General features: G+C 33.3%; 3 protein-coding genes across 3 annotated transcripts; all 3 read left to right on the top strand.

Moving 5' to 3' along the window:
- Nucleotides 1-6,618: 6,618 nt before the first annotated feature.
- Nucleotides 6,619-8,772, top strand: LOC112099773 (polygalacturonase-like). Its single transcript, XM_024187244.1, has 4 exons — nt 6,619-7,059; nt 7,784-8,073; nt 8,189-8,417; nt 8,554-8,772. Exons 1-4 carry the CDS (start codon nt 6,619-6,621, stop codon nt 8,770-8,772), a joined length of 1,179 nt encoding a protein of 392 aa, XP_024043012.1.
- A 2,231-nt stretch (nt 8,773-11,003) lies between these two features.
- LOC112099772 lies at nt 11,004-11,870 on the top strand. The gene has a single exon (XM_024187243.1). The coding sequence runs from the start codon at nt 11,004-11,006 to the stop codon at nt 11,868-11,870; it is 867 nt and encodes a 288-aa protein (XP_024043011.1).
- Nucleotides 11,871-12,047: 177 nt separating this feature from the next.
- Nucleotides 12,048-13,975, top strand: LOC112099771. Its single transcript, XM_024187242.1, has 2 exons — nt 12,048-13,457; nt 13,787-13,975. The coding sequence occupies exons 1-2, from the start codon at nt 12,048-12,050 to the stop codon at nt 13,973-13,975; spliced, it is 1,599 nt and encodes a 532-aa protein (XP_024043010.1).
- The last annotated feature ends 3,480 nt before the right edge of the window (nt 13,976-17,455 follow it).

The following is a 17,455-nucleotide window of genomic DNA, read 5'->3' as shown; positions in this document are numbered from 1 at the left end:
AAGCTATCCGTTGGGGAAGTCATGTCTACACTTACTAGACCCAATTATCCATTGGATTATTTACTTTCATGTAGAGACATGATAAATAATTATCGTTATCCCTTTGGACCTAAATTTGTTAACAGAGCTTCGTTGGGAAGGTTAATAACAAATTTTAGTTGAGTGTATAACCATTGTTTCAATCTACGTATTTTTCATATCAATAGTCACCGTTGGGGTGAACAATCGATTGAAAAATATTTCAATTTTATCTTTGAAGAAGTTCATCAAATAAAATATCTAATATATATACCCTCCGAAGGGAGCATCACCGTATCATGAAGTCGAGGTATATATATAATTTTATTATTGAACTAACAATGGAGCCCGTGGGAAAATTATCTTGAATTTTCCCTCTCCCACTCAATATTTTAAAATTGGTTTTTCCTTTTTAAAACATACATATTGTTAATTGCATGCTTCCTATAATATTATCTAGATGATATCAAATATTATTAAGCATACGCAAATTTCAAACAATATAATGAAATTCATTATTAATGAATGACATGTATCATTATGCATAGAGTGGCACTACCTATTCTATATGACATGTTATCATGGCATGTGATCATCCAAAACATAATATATAGAAAAACAATTAAATAATCTTAATTCATGGCTTTCCTAATAATGAAAAATACATTAACCCTAAGCCTAATCTTCATTGGGCTTCTTGTCAATGTCCATCTTCCATAAGCTTGTCTTTGTTAATGGACTAGGAGAAATTGGACTTTTAAATTTATAATTGGTCCAATTTTAATTTTTTAAAAAAAATAAATAAATAATTAAATTTTTTTTTATTAAAATAAAACTTTTGGACCAAAAAATAAATTTAATGTGTTCAATTTTATCTATGCATTTTAATCCATTAAGCCCAAATTGAAATTGGGCCTAAAACTAGGATTCTTTAAGCCCAAAACGGTTTTTGGACTTAAATGCAAAAAATTAAAAACGTTTCTGCCCAACTGAAAAATATGAAGCTATAGGGACCTCCACAATAAAAACCATGGAACCCTAAAATCACATTTTTCTTTTCCTCTTCTTCCCCAGCCGCCACCAGCACAAAAACCCAGCCGTTGTTTACTGTTTCCACACCGGACAGCCGTCATCGACGCCGGAAAGACGCCAACCAGAACGCTCCGCCAGCTGCCTTCACTCGCGCGCCTCCAGCCCACGTTCGCGCTGCTGCTTGGGCGCTGCAGCTGCTGCTCGCGCGCTGCAGCTGCTGTGTGTGCAGCGCCTGGCAGCGCGTGCTGCTGGGCTGCGCTCGCAGCGCGCGCTGCTGGCAGCGAGTGCTGCTGGCCGTGTGCTGCTACTCTGGTTCGTTGCCGCAGTTTCCAGCAAGTTTCCGCAATTTTCCAGTAATTAATTTACAAATTTCTTAGGCCAATTTTGGCTTACAAAATTCTATAACAGTAAATTAAATCAAGAGGGAAACATGGTGAGTAAAAACCACCCCTCTTGTTACAGATCCAAACGAAAAATACAGTAGAAAATCTAACCATGAATTAAGACAAACCATAACATGCTTTATTCATATATTAAACAAATAATATATATCTGAATAAATTGTGCCACTCTAATACATAAATTTCAAGAATGATTTCATACGAAATTCTTATATATTAATATGAGATGGCTCTGATACCAATTGTTGGGAAAAATTATCTTTTGAATTTTTATAAAACCTTTTGAAGATCGCTCTCATATAATATATAGGAATTTGTATTCTAGAAATCGTACCTTGAAAATCTGAATTGGCTTTTTCCACTGAAGTGATTTAGGCTCCTAGATCACGATCCGCCACCACCACTCCTGTTAGATCACGATCCGTCACCACCACGCTTGTTAGATCATGAACTGTCTCCAATGATCTTCCAGGTTATGACTCAGGTTCGATCTGCACTTGACGTGTGGGCGCCTTTATCACTACCAAAGCAACTAGCACGAGAAAATTTTTCTCTCAACAATGGAGAGAAAAATCTTATTCTCTAATTTGTATAAAGTGGCTTCTCTTTTTTCTTTAGGGAAAAATAAGCCTTTTATATCACCCTTTAGTGAAAACCCTAGGCTCCAAAAAATGCCATAAATAAAACTCACGTTATTTTCTTTTTCAATAGGGGACCCACCTTGTAAAATAACATAAGGCCCCTTATACAAAAGCTAATTAAATGGAGCCTCCCACTAAATGATATATTTAGGCTTTTGACCCAAATAGCTAGTTATCTTACTTATTAGTCCAGTAGTGGTGCAGTCAATTAAATGAGCTAACCCGGGGATCATTTGGGAACATACAATAGTGGCTACAATAATTAGGCCTTTAATTAAACTAGCCCAATTATTTAATTCCAAATCTACTCCACTAAAAGATTGGAACTGACTTCCATAATTGTATGCTCGAATAATAATTCGCCCCAAGCCACATTGATTTCTTTACTGCACAATCCTTTGTACCACATCGTTAATTAAATTGATATCTCAACTGTCCAATCAATTTAATAACATCTTATTCCTTGATCCTTACTGGTTTTCTCTAATGATCATTTTCAACATACTAAATATGTTGACACACTCTGGCCAGAGAATTCTATGATCAAGTACCGAAAACCTATCAAGAGATGTGTTGTACAAATTCTATATTGTTAATCCATAACTCCAATACTCATAATTGCTCCCACCAAGATACCGGGTAATCTTGACCACAAGGCTGTGTCGTGCCCATTGGTAACTCAAATGGAATAACAATTACAATCATGAAATCATAATTAACTCAAGATTAAGATTACAGTAAAATCAACGCCTATGAGATTTAATAAGTCTGACAGTTATTACAAAGTTAATTAAATCTCATATGTGATCCTATTCAATGTAGTCGTACTACATCAATAAATTCATACATGATTAAGACAAATCATTCAATGAATTTATTACAGTCTATACCTAAATAAAGTGCCCAACTTTATTTATCAACTGCGAACTAAATTTATTTAATCATAAGATAACTTGTATTTATGTCTTCTGTGAATCCACATGGTGATCACATAAATACATATAATATGATTAAATGGACTTTAATACAAATATTAATGCAATTAAGATATTTGAATAAAATACCTCATTTATTTTATTAATCAGAAAATTGTTTATTACAATTAAATAAACACATATGCTTTTAAAGAGCATATTTTCCCAACAGTAAAGCAGCATCTACAAGGAACTAAGGACTATAAACTCACATATAGGCATTCTAATAATCTTGAGGTAATTGGATATTCGAACTCAAATTTTACTAGATGTGTGCATACTAAAAAGTCCACTTCAAGATATATTTTCGTTCTTGCATAAGGGGCTATATCTTGGAAAAGTGGTAAGCAATCTATAATTACTTTGTCTACTGTGGAGGCAGAATTTATTAGATGCTATGAAGCTACAACACAGGCACTATGGTTTAAAAATTTTATCACAAGCCTAAAAATTGTTGATTCTATAGAAAGACCATTGAAAATCTTTTGTGATAATTCTGCTGCAATATTCTTTTCAAAGAATAATAAGAGTTGGAGCCACATATTGATATAAAGTTTTAGTTGTCAGAGATCATATCAAGAAGCGTGAAGTAACTATTGAGTATGTAGATATTGAGCTTATGCTAGTAGACTCCATGACTAAAGGATTGTGGACCAAATTATATAATAGTCATGTTGAACATACGGGGCTTCTTAAATAAATTAATGTTTGCTTGCTAGATTCATCTCTAATCATATATATACGACTTTTACTAAAATTAAGTTTGTTCATATAAAGTTTGTCATAAAATTAAGTTTGTGCATAAAAAGTTTGTCGTGTTTACTTATTGAAACTACTCTTGTTTGGACCCTTAATGACTTATATGAAATTCATTCATGCAGTATTGACATATTCAAGTACGTAAATCCTTATACTTGTGATACATAGAAGGAAACGTTTGTTAAAATAAGCATAACCACCATGATTCATGTATATTTAAATTTCTACTTGAATAAATAAAGTATCATTATCATTTAGGTTGAGTAGCTACTGTGGCCATAATAATAAGATTTAATTTATCTCATAAGGATAAAATTATGTGAGCCAAGTGGGAGAATGTTACATGCATATTCTTAATATAGTTTATAAATATGTTACATGCATTATCATTAAACTAATACATGTGCTAATCTCAAAATAAGTGTTACATGCATGTACTTCACGTAACTCACATTCATAAATTGAGATAAATTAAAATTACTCATGCTTTTTGATGAGATAATGATGAGAATAACTATCCAAATTTTCTAAAAATAAAGATAAGAATAATTAACTCACTTTGTTGATGGAAGGAAGTGAATAAAGTTGATTATAAATACTAAGAGTCCTTAACCTAACCAAGATCATCTTTGCCTATGAATTACCCATCATACAAAAAAGCTTAACAAAGGAATAGGCTAGAAGATTTTAAATATTATTCAAATTTAACTTGAACAATTATAGTTAGAGGTGGCGGTATGTAACTTATTTAAGTTGATAATATATATATATGTGTGTGTGTGTGTGTGTGTGTGTGTGTGTGTACACTTTATATAATTCCATGTATATCATCATATGTAGTATAAAACAAAAATATAAAATTAATAATATAAAAATATTTATTTTAGTTATCAATTATTATATATACACAATAAAAATAGTTTTTATATATGTTTATAAATGTGTAAATAAATTTTATTGAGTATTATATCTAATTCAATCATTTACATTCTCACAGTAGTTTAAGAGTAAACTTACCAAAAACATGTCATTGCTTTTAAAATTTACAATATTTTTAAATAAATTTTAGCAAGCGTTTAATTAATTTTCTTCACTGTTGACTATTCCTATAGCATTACAATACTACCCCATAGTTTGTCACATTTAGTTATTGAGTTTTTCTTTTTTTAAAAAAAAATCTAAAGTGAAAACAAATTTACCTACAAAATTGTAAGATTTAACTCGTTTCAGTAGCCAAGCAATAGCTAGAGACAGAATACGGGAGGGTTTGATTGAGTATTTTAGAAACATTAGAGTAAAATAGTTAATTTGTCTAAGCTCGTGGGATTCCTATCTATTTTGAAACGAAGGATATTGACGGTGGCATTGTAGCATTACATGGCAGATTATCATTTGCTAATTACTTTGGGTTTGACGGCTTTGGTCAATTGACTTGTGTTTAGAGCCTCATGATCTAGAGACTTTGTCGCCTGAAAGTGCTCCGGGTTTGCTCCACGTGTCACGTGAACAAAGCCAAAGGAATGTGTGAGCGTTACCACATGCAATAATCATAAGTCATTCAATACGTAAGCTATGGGCTATCCGTGAGGAGATATTTAATCCATTACTTGAAAAAGAAATTGGATTATTATTTGCAGAAATTTTTTATGTAATCTCACATGAGGAGCTTTTTTAATAAAATAAAATAAACTAAAATTAGAGAGAGTTACATTATTGGAGCATATAGAATGGGCGGTGTTTATGTAAAGTATTATCTTGCATCCACACCGTACTTCAATTTTTTGAAATCAAGCTGTTTGCGGACTACACCACATATCATAAGGGCATAACTGTTTAAAGAATGTTTTAATACAATTATCAGATATTTATTTTATAATATATAATCAAATAGATAAAATAAGTTTCAACCTCCCTTTTCAAAAAAAAAAAAAAGTTTCAACCTTAAACAAAATCATTTGTGGTAATTAAGGTTTATTGCAAAAGGGGGGGGGGGGGGAGTTCATACATATACACAAAGAGTAATGCCATAGCCTTTTCTTTTCATTGTATAAAATATATTATACAAATTCATGTGACATGACAGTATTGATTTTTCTTTTCTAAGCATTGTTTTCATGTCATATAATTTGTATAAAAAATTTGTGACTTTAATATTTCTTCACAACAAACTATTTCATGTGAAATGTGAATCCAATAAAAACCAAGCAAAGCTAGTATAAATGTTGACTCGAGCGGAACTTGAAATTGATGAATTATTGAAATAACTGAAATAAAGTGAGCACATGGAAGTTTGAATACAAAATATTAGCTCTACTATTCCTTAACAAAAAGTCTAAGCTAATGGATAATGACCTAATAATAGTGATTAAAGACAAATTTAATATGTCAAAAATTATCTTTCCATGTCGATGATTAGAGAATATTATTGGCAATCAAGTTAATAACAACGTTTGCATTCTAACTAACCCACGACGCCCTATTTGTTATTAGTTAGTTAATAGAGGACTGTGCTGCCGTACGTATCCTTATCACATGCATATAAAGGGGAAAAAAATGCCATTCCAAGTACTTAATTTTGACTTTAATTTTATAATATTATTATATAGTTTAATCTATTATATAGTTTAATCAATTTATTCATTGCTAGAAAAAAACCGTTAGTAAAAATAAAAGAACATATATACGTACCATCCATCCTTTTTCAATATAAATACCCTTAACTCTTCTCTTTGATTCATCCAACTACTTACCATTAAGCAATTAGCTTGATTGCTTTCTTGTCTCTAAATAAAAATGGCAGCAGCCAAGCTTATTACAATTTCTTGTGTTGTTTCTGTCTTTCTCATCTTTTTCATCAAATCATCAAATGCAGCTAGTTACAACGTGATAACTTTTGGTGCCAAACCAGATGGGAGAACAGATTCAACACAATCTTTTCTTAGGGCATGGGCAGTGGCGTGTAGGTCAGCTCAGGCTTCCACTATTGTTGTTCCAATGGGAAGGTACTTGATAAAGAATGCAGTTTTTAGAGGGCCATGCAAGAGCAGGATTACAGTTCAGATATCGGGAACGATTGTGGCTCCTAATGATTATCGTGCACTTGGAAAATCGGATCGTTGGATTCTGTTCATTAAGGTCGATAGACTTTCAATAATTGGTGGCACTCTTGATGGTAAAGGTGCTGGCTTCTGGGCATGCAGGAAATCTGGAAGGAATTGCCCAGTTGGAACTAGGGTAAGTAATTCTGAAAATTACACGAAGTTCAAATTTTTAAAATTTTTCTTCGCAGTTGTTATAGAGGGCATTCTTAATTTTCATTCCATATTCTAAATTTTGATTAATTATGTATTATGTATTATGTAATGAAATTTTAAGATTTATAACGAGAAAACTGAGGCATTTTTATGGTACAGTCACTCTATTATAGGATCACTTGTGTTATATAATAAAAATGTGGTATTGAAGATTTTAAAAAGTAATTAAAATTCTTTTATAATTTGAGCTTACCTAAACTCTTAAAAATCCTTTTACTCGTGTATATATTTTATTTATATACGGTCAAGAGCCTTTTTTTATAATTTTTTTTATAAGCACCATATTCTATTTGCTAATTATAAAAGCTCATTTATATAAACGCATTTTTTAATATTAGAATTGTCAAACTTTTGAAATCACACATTCTCTCTTATTCTCTTAATGTAAGCTTAGTTAGGAATAATATACACATTATATATAACGGAACCCTTGAATTTCCTTCCTATATTATATACACATACCATAAATATAAAATTATAAATGGCATTACTTGCTAATGTTATGGTTTTAATTCCATGCCTTCTAATTATAAGCAAGAAAAAGGCTTTGAATTTTACATATTGAACAAATTTTATAAAATGGTGAAGCGGCTATAATTCAAACCAGTATTGATATTTAACATCTCATCGTTTTCTCATTGCAGTCGATAACAATCAATTCGGCCAACAATGTTATTGTTAGCGGCTTGACATCAATCAACAGTCAGCTCAGTCACCTAGTAATCAGCAGTTGCAACAATGTAATAGTCCGAAATGTGAAGTTCATTGCTCCAGCCGAAAGCCCTAACACCGATGGCATCCACGTTGAATCCTCTACCGGCGTCACAATCACCGGCGGTACCATTCAGACCGGTGATGATTGTATCTCAGTCGGTCGAGGAACCAGAAACTTGCACATGAGCAACATTAAGTGTGGCCCTGGGCACGGTGTTAGGTAATCAATTAATTAATCGATTTATCACATAAAAAAATGATACATCAATGCATATATCATATACTTAGCAGCTTGATAGAAATTATGTCTAACAATTTTTATTTAAAATTCACAGCATTGGTAGTCTTGGAAAGGAGCTCAACGAAGATGGTGTCGAAAACGTTACGTTAACAAATTCAGTATTCACAGGATCAGATAATGGTGTGAGAATCAAGTCATGGGCTAGACCTAGCAGAAGCTTTGTAAGGAATGTTTTCTTCCAAAACATCATCATGAGGAATGTTAAAAACCCAATTTTAATTGATCAAAATTATTGCCCCAACAATCAAGGATGCCCCAACAAGGTAAATTTTTTCTTCCGAAATTATCAATAAAATTAAATGATGACGTTAGTTCTTGCCATATTTGCATATCTTAATAGTCTTGATTGATTAAGTAAATTTTATCGATTCGTTAATTTATTTTGTTTGAAATTAACAGAACTCAGGCGTGAAGATTAGTCAAGTGACTTACAGGAACATTCAAGGAACTTCTGCTACACCAAAAGCTGTCGCATTTGATTGCAGCCCGAGCAATCCATGCAGAGGAATCAAATTGCAAGATATCAAACTTACTTATATGAATAAAGCAGCAACATCTTCGTGTAAGAACATTGGCGGAACAACCAGTGGAGTAATAATGCCCAGGAGTTGTCTCTGAAAAATCAAAAATAGTTTCTTCCACCAAAGCAGAAAAATGTTTTGAATTATTGGGTGTGCACACCGCAATGGAAGCATTTAGTAGAGAGCTTTCATGATTGAGTGTCGCGATAAATCCCAGTAGAATATGAGTTTATGTGTACTTGATTTTGTGATGTTACCAGCTGACCAAAGCAGAATAATGTAATCATCTGTGCCCCTAAGTACATTGACAGATTCATAATGATTACTTATTCCATATATTAAATGATCTCACAAAAGAACATACAACGTTTATATATGCGGAAGTCATAGCTGTTATTTTGTCCACAGAAAATTTTTTTAGAAGTTTTTGAAGAATTTTGGCTAGAAAGTGATGATTTTATATCTAATTTTCACGTTTGAAAGATCATTCATTGAATCCTCTATTGTTTTAATTTTCCTTATGAATTTTCTCTTTATTCCACTTTTACACAATTAATTGCACCATGCATAATATCTGCTAAGGTGTTTTATTTGTGGGTGCTAATTGATTTAACTAGTAACACTACTAGAAAAATGGGCTACCATGATAGAATTTTTGTGATAGATATTAGAAAAGTAGTCATTTATCATAAGAATATGATAGACATATGATACAATTTTTGTACATCATAAATTCATGACAGATTTCTGATAGATTTTTTATATATCAGATAAACATGATAGCGTATTAATATTTAATCAAACCGTGGGTTTCGAGTGGAATTAATTTGGACATAAAACGACACTGTTTAACAGATTTAAAACATTTTTAAAATAAAAATATTTATTTAACATTTAAACGCTATCGTTTCAGTATATTGTAAACCACAAACACAAAAAAAATTCTAAGTGTTGGCACCTTTGACCCATCACTCCATCAGCAAGGGCTGAGAAACCAAAGCAGTGAAACCCCTCAAAATCCGTTTATTAACATATTTTAATCTGCAAATTCGTTTTGAAATCTGTTGCATGGAAACTGAAATCATAGTTTATGCTATTGAAGGAGCCTTCCTGTCCTTATTTTGAACCCCCATTATCTTTAACCCCCCATTATTTCGAACCCATTGTTTTTAGGAACAAAATCACCACATATGCTTATTGTTGCGCCTTCGCGTCCATTATTGAAGCCGTCGGTGTCACTACTTCTTTCTATTGTTCAATCGGCGTTGGAGAAGCCATCCTGTAATCGCTGAATCCCTAGGTTTGTCATCAATTAACTTTTTTAATTTTTATTCAGAATAAATTAATTGGTCATTATAAAATTAATTGTTAGTTTTGTTGTTATTTCCCTTATTTGTTCATAATTTATGCCCTAGGTTTATCTTTATTATTACTTTTTAATTCTCGTTTGTTTCTGTTGTTATATTTTTTGTTTATTTTTTAATTCAAGAAGCTTATAATTTGTCCTTCTGTTAAATCTAGAAATTGCTCAATCATTTAATTTAGCATGTCCTCATCTTTTATTTAAAAAAAATTTGTTCTGAATCGTAGGATTTCACTGCCCTGTTCCCTTTCAAACTCGATTTCTAACATCAGGTTTGTTCAATTTTTTACTTGCCTTTCCGTTCAGTGTTTGAAAAATGTTTGCTGCCAATGGTTTGAATGAATATTGTTATATTCTGTAAATTTTTAGTCAGAGCTTGCATGTGTGTGAAGTGATTTTGGTTGATGATATAGTACTTTTCATTTACTAGTGTCTTTTGTTGGGATGAATCTGAAACTGTGGTCCAATGGTGTTGACATTTTCTTTAATGATTGTGAGCTAGATTTTGTGTAATTTATTGAGTTAAAAAGTAAGGCCCCCTTTTCAATTGTCTTTTTTATGTTTGAAGGAAATGGTACCATGTGGGGGCAAGTTTGGTCATGTGGACCAAGTAATGTTTAGTTGGTTATATATATATAGTCTTATGGTCCATGAAATGCTGGATTGCTAGAATTTTTTTTAAATAAATGTTAAATGTATGTGGGCCAAGTTATATAGGATATTATTAGTTGGCTATGGTTAGTCGGTGGTTTTGGTCAATGATGATAGCATGTTAGTAAAGTTATATTTGTTGCACATGATGACAAGTTTTTTTTTAAACTTATTTATTTCATTGAATTTATAAATTGAATATTAATAATGTTTTGTTGCTTAATTTATTGATAATGGAAACCGTTTATCATTGCTGCCCATTAGTACATTATGTTGAAATTTATCTCAATTATATGTCAGGTACTAGACAAAAAATGGATAAATCTTGGCTTAAATATGATAGATTGTCTGATGAGTATGAGGCTGGTGTGGAAAAATTTATTAAGACTGCAGTTGAAAGTAATCAAGAAATTAGTGTTGTTAGGTGTCCATGTGATAAATGTCGGAATTTAGCATTTCATAGGCCTAAAGAAGTGAAAGATCATTTAATTATATGGGGTCTTGATATGTCATACAAAACATGGGTTTGGCATGGGGAAGATATCCGCAACAAATCTCCTGACAATATAGGTTGCCAAAATGACAGTGGATATATGGATTATGATGGTGGTAATACTGTTGAAATGGTTGAAGATGCTTTTAAGGATTGTGATAGTGATCCTAAAGCATTCAAAAAACTATTAGAAGATTCTGAGAAGCCTTTGTACCCTGGATCAAACAAATTTACCAAGTTATCAGATTTAGTTAAATTGTACAATATAAAGGGCAGGTATGGGTGGTCTGATAGTAGCTTTTCAGATTTGTTGAGTGCTCTTTCTGACATGTTACCGGAAGGAAATGACTTGCCTGTATCAATGTATGAAGCCAAAAAGACAATGAGTGCTTTAGGCTTAGAGTATATCAAAATTCATGTTTGTCCAAATGATTGTATACTCTATAGAAAGGAGTATGAAAGCCTTTCTAATTGTCCTACATGCGGTGAATCTAGGTGGAAGAAAAGAGATGGTAGTGTTGCTGCTTATAGGAAGGGGGTTCCTGCAAAAGTGTTATGGTATTGCCCTCCTATACCTAGATTTAGGCGTTTGTTTCAGTCCTCACAAACTGCCAAAGACTTGACTTGGCATATAAATGAGAGGGAAATAGATGGTAAGCTTCGACATCCAGCTGACTCACCGGCATGAAAGTTAGTTGATGAAAAATGGCCTACCTTTGCTTTAGAGCCTAGAAATCTGCGTCTTGCCCTATCAGCTGATGGCATTAATCCTCATAGCTCTCTTAGTAGTACGTATAGTTGCTGGCCCATTCTTCTTGTAACATACAATCTTCCACCCTGGTTGTGTATGAAATGAAAATTTATGATGTTATCCTTATTAATTTCTGGTCCACAACAGCCCGGTAATGATATTGATGTGTACTTGGCACCACTAATAGAGGACTTACAAACTCTATGGGATGTTGGTGTGGAAGCTTATGATGCCTACAAAAAAGAGTTCTTCAATTTACGGGCTGTACTATTGTGGACTATAAATGACTTTCCCGCTTATGGGAATTTGGCGGGTTGTACGGTTAAGGGTTATTATGCTTGTCCTTATTGCGGTGAAGATATGCCAAAATGTAGACTTAAACACAGTAAAAAAAATGCTTATATTGGCCATCGCCGTTGGCTTCCTCATGATCATCCCTTTCAAACTCAAAAGCAACCTTTTAATAATAAATATGAAAGAGAGCCTCCTCCGAAACCATTGAATAGTGAGGCCATTTTTCGAAAGGTGGAGAGTATTGAAAACAAATGGGGTAAAGTGAAAGATAAAAAGCGCAAAAAAAGAGGCGAGAAAAAGGATGATGATGACGATCGTGTTTGGTGGAAGAAAAAATCAATATTCTTTAAGTTAGAGTATTGGAAGTACTTGCTTATTCGTCACCAGTTAGATGTTATGCACATTGAAAAAAATGTTTGTGAAAGCATCTACGGAACATTACTAAATATTCCGGGAAAGACCAAAGATGGCATTAAGTCGAGGTGGGATCTAAAAGTTTTAATGATTAGGCAGAAATTGGCACTTGATGTTAAAGAAAATAATCGTACTTTTTTGCCTCCAGCTTGTTACACCTTGACCAAAGAAGAAAAGAAAAGGTTTTGTGAAGTATTAAAAAGCATAAAGGTTCCTGTAGGTTATTCTTCAAACATTCAGAACCTAGTGTCAATGAAAGACTTAAAACTGCAAGGTTTAAAGTCTCATAACTGTCATGTTCTCATGCAACAACTTTTACCTATTGCTTTAAGGTCTATCTTACCAGATCATGTTAAATATGCCATTATTAGATTGTGCTTCTTCTTTAATTCCTTATGCGTAACGGTTGTTGATGTGACCAAACTTGACCAAATGGAAGAAGACATTGCGCTGACCTTATGCTTGCTCGAAAAATGCTTTCCGCCATCCTTTTTTGACATAATGATCCATTTAACCATCCATTTAGTTAATGAAGTTAGACTATGTGGGCCGGTATACTTAAGATGGATGTACCCATTTGAGAGGAACATGAAAGGCCTAAAGGCTTATGTTCGAAACCGTAATAACCCTGAGGGATGCATAGCTGAGAGTTACATTGTCGAAGAGGCTCTGGAATTTTATGCAGAATATGTTTCAAACATGAGTACAATTGGGCTTCCTCCTGGACATGTTGAAACCTCTTCAATTGATAAGCCTTTGCCTAGTGGAAAATTTGAGCATGTTGATCATTCCTTAGTTCATCAAGCGCACCTATATGTATTGTAAAACACAGAAGAAGTTCAGCCATTTATTAGGTTTGTTAATGTTTAACATTTAATTTGTTCCTTTACTGAATTATTTTTAAAGAATTTGAACAGTAGCTTAATATGTAAATGTCAAATATGTAGTGAGCACATTCAATGGCTAAAGGGTCATCATTCACAAAAAGCCAAGAATGAGAGATGGTTGAGCAATGAGCACAACCGCACCTTTTCAACTTGGCTTAATAAGAAGGTTAATAATATATGTTCCATTATATGTTCTTTTTAGTAAAGTTATTGTCATGTTTATACAATAATTCATTCATTACGATTATTATTATATAGGTATATGAGATGATAGATGATGATGAAGATGTCTCGAACATCTTGAGGTGGTTATCTCAAGGACCCCGTCCTTTTGTAGTTAAGCACCCAGGATATGACATCAATGGGTATCGTTTCCATACTCGGGAACGAGACGAACAACGAGTTCATCAAAATAGTGGAGTTAGCCTTATTGCAGCAACTTTATAAGTAGCAAGTGCCAAAGACAAAAACCCTATTCTTGGAGACATGTCTTACTATGGAGTTATTAACGAAATATGGGACCTTGACTACCATATGTTTAGAATCCCTTTGTTCAAGTGTGATTGGGTTCAAAATAATGGGGGTATTAAAATTGATGAATTTGGCTTCACTTTAGTGGACTTAAATCGCTTGGGTCATAAATCAAACCCATTTATATTGGCTTCACAAGCAACACAAGTCTTTTATGTCACTGATCAACTTGATAAAATATGGTCAGTTGTAAGTCATATGCATCGTAGATGTGTTCCAAAGAAGACAAGTGCTGAGGATATAGATATCATGATGGAACACAACCCTCTGACCAATGGGTTACCAAATATTGAAAATTTAAATGATGCGGACAGATATGCAAGAGATGGCAAGCATGGCATCTGGATTGATGCTTGAAAAAGCTGATGGCATTTACTGCTTGTATGTCTTATAATAGTTTTGTGTTACGTTATCTTTTATTATTATATTTTCCTTGTATTGACTTTAGATTACCTTTTTTGACATTATTTATATGTTATATAATGTTCTAATACTAAATGTGCATTTATTGCAGGAGCAACCTTATGGATAAAGGAAAAGGACTTGATGATGAACTCTCTAACGAGGTAAGTATTGATTATTTGGGTAATGAAGAGGTTCCTGATGAAGATAATTCAAGGGATGAGGAGGTTCCTGATGAGTTTCCTAATTCAGAGGATGAAAATGATGTTCCGAAGAGCAGTTCCACTGTGAGAGGACCAACTAAAAACTCTAGCAGGATGAGGATAAGTGGCGGGAAGCTTGTAGTGAGGTACAATGGGCTTGGTGTACCTGTTGGCCCTGAAGCTACTGAATTAGCAAGCTTTATTGGGTTGTTGGGCCGTACTTCTATTCCAGATATTAACCAAGAATGGAGAAAGGTTACTCCAGATTTAAAAAGTCGTTTGTGGGAGTTTATTAAGGTAAAATGATTATTTATATTTATATATCAGAATTGAATAATGTATATGTTAAACTATTTGATCATTATGCTATGTATTTTTCTCAGGAACGTTTTATTGTTCATCCAAATAGTAAGAAGCAAGTTTTCCAAGCACTTGGTAGTGCATTCAAAAACTTCAAGTACTTGCTCACCACAAAGTATATCTTGCCACACAAGCACAATCGTAAAAGGCTGAAGCGGCCACCTTTTCAGTACAGTCATATTCCTCAAAATGTTTGGGATAAATTTGTGAATTCTAGATTGTCCACTGAGTTTGAGGTGAATACTTTTAAATGTTAAACATTTAGACATTTCATAAAATCATCTTTAAATCTAATTATGGATTGTTTTATGTAGAGAATTAGGCGTCAACAGCAAAATAAGAGAGCTAACAACAAGTGGAACCATCGTTTAAGTAGAAAAGGATATGCTGGATTGCTTGATGAAATTGTAAGTACTATGATACTAACTTGACCATTCTTGTATAGCTATTGGTATAAAGATAGTTGGTTTGATGATGAGAAATTGGCAAACCTTATGTTTTAATTTACTGCTTGCAATTCATGGTTAGTTAAGGATGCATACCAGCTGTGATATTATTATTTTTTTAAACTACAATGCTCAGAAACTGGACTTGTCGAAACTGAAGTTGACAGGAGTGTAGCATGGAAGCGTGCTAGGAAGATGAAAAACGGTGAATACGATCCTGATGTTGATTCAGTTGTGAAGAAGATTGTAAGTAATAGCAAGGTTTTTTTTTTTAAGTAAGTTCTGTTGGAAAAAAATTGATATTCATCAATATGATTATTATGCAATTAGGATGCACTGGAAGAGAAAGCTAAAAAAGGAGAATTTAAAGCTGATGCAAGAAATGATATTCTTGCACGTTCAATTGGAAGGCCTGCCACTTCTGGACATATGCAGGGTGTTGGGAAATTTATATCACCTAAGATGTACTTTGACACCCCAAACAATTCATTTCAAATGCGACAAGAGCGACTAAACATACTAGAGAGGTTAGATAAGCAAGAAGCAGAGTTGAGTGATCTAAAGAAGAAGATTAAAAAGCAACCTCGACATTCAGATGTTGGAAGCTCAAACTTTCCATTAGATGAGCAAACAATTAAAGATGAAGCTGAAGAAATGACTGGTCATAATGAGGACAAGGTATGATACAGATTGTTGTGCACAGTCAAGTTAAAAAATGACTTAAACATTGGATTTTAGACAATTTTAGCCGTAGTCAAAACCGTAATAACAAACCTGTTTTTTTTTTTTTTTGCTTGTCAGTCAATCGGCATGACAAGGAATGGATCACCTGCAAAGAAGAAGCATGAAACGTTGATAAAGAAAAGGCAATCACCAAGGAAGAGGAATGAGTCACCAAAGAAGCAAGTGACTGCTGATTGTCCTGGAGACAAACCAGAAACTCCAACGAAAAGACAATCACCAAGGAAGAAAAAGGAATCACCAAAGCAGCAAGTGATTAAGAAAAGGCAATCACCAAGAAAGAAGAAGGAATCACCAATGAAGCCTCACAAGAAACCAAGAATGACTCTTGATTGTCCAAGAGACAAACCATGCAGTCCAAAGAAGAAGACATCACCAAAAAAGCCTCAAGAGAAGCAACTGGCAAGAAGAAGAACAAGGAATTATTATATTGTGCATATGAACCGGGTGCCTGGGCTTGTAATATTTGCAAATCTTTGTGAAAAGAAGTTGGCTCAAATGGGTTATTACGTACCTTATCAGTTGGATGAATAGGTAGACAAGCATCCAACTAAAGCACATATTGGTCTCGATGAATGTCAATCATTGATTTCAATGAAAGAGCTAGGAGCAAATCATATGCATCTATACATCGCGTAAGTTTACAAAATCATAATTACTAGCTTATTTTCAATTTTTAGTTTATTGCTTCCTTTCTCTAGTTTCTTTTTTTTAGTGATATTTTTTATTGGCAACATTCTCACTATTTCATCATCTTAATTGCATCAGGATGTTGCATGCACACATGGCGAATGATATAGTGGGTAGACCATTTGGGTTCATACACACAGGACTCGTATCATCAGCCCATGATAAGGATGCCTTTGCTACAAGGGTAAAAAGGGCACAATTTATTGCCGAACGGTTGAACAAAGCAAACAAAGGGCAAATGATTTTCATGCCATATAACCCTGGGTACAATTCTATTTACTTTATATTGATGATCATTTACTAAAATGATTCATAATTTCAATTTCTTGTGTAATAGTTTCCATTGGGTGTTGATTGTAAATGATATGACGACAAAGCAAGCGTTTTATCTGGATTCTACGAACAACGATTTGGGTGACGACAGTGACCTGAAGGACATAGTTACCAAGTATGGTGATATTGTATTTCTAATATAATTTTATGTATCATGTTTATTTACTTACTGCATGTATTATAATGTAGTGGGATATAAATTCATGTTGCGGTGACTGGTA

Source organism: Citrus clementina, unplaced genomic scaffold (genome assembly GCF_000493195.1).
Source record: "Citrus clementina cultivar Clemenules unplaced genomic scaffold, Citrus_clementina_v1.0 scaffold_3, whole genome shotgun sequence".
Lineage (NCBI taxonomy): Eukaryota > Viridiplantae > Streptophyta > Magnoliopsida > Sapindales > Rutaceae > Citrus > Citrus x clementina.
This window is presented reverse-complemented; position numbering and strand designations above follow the sequence as displayed.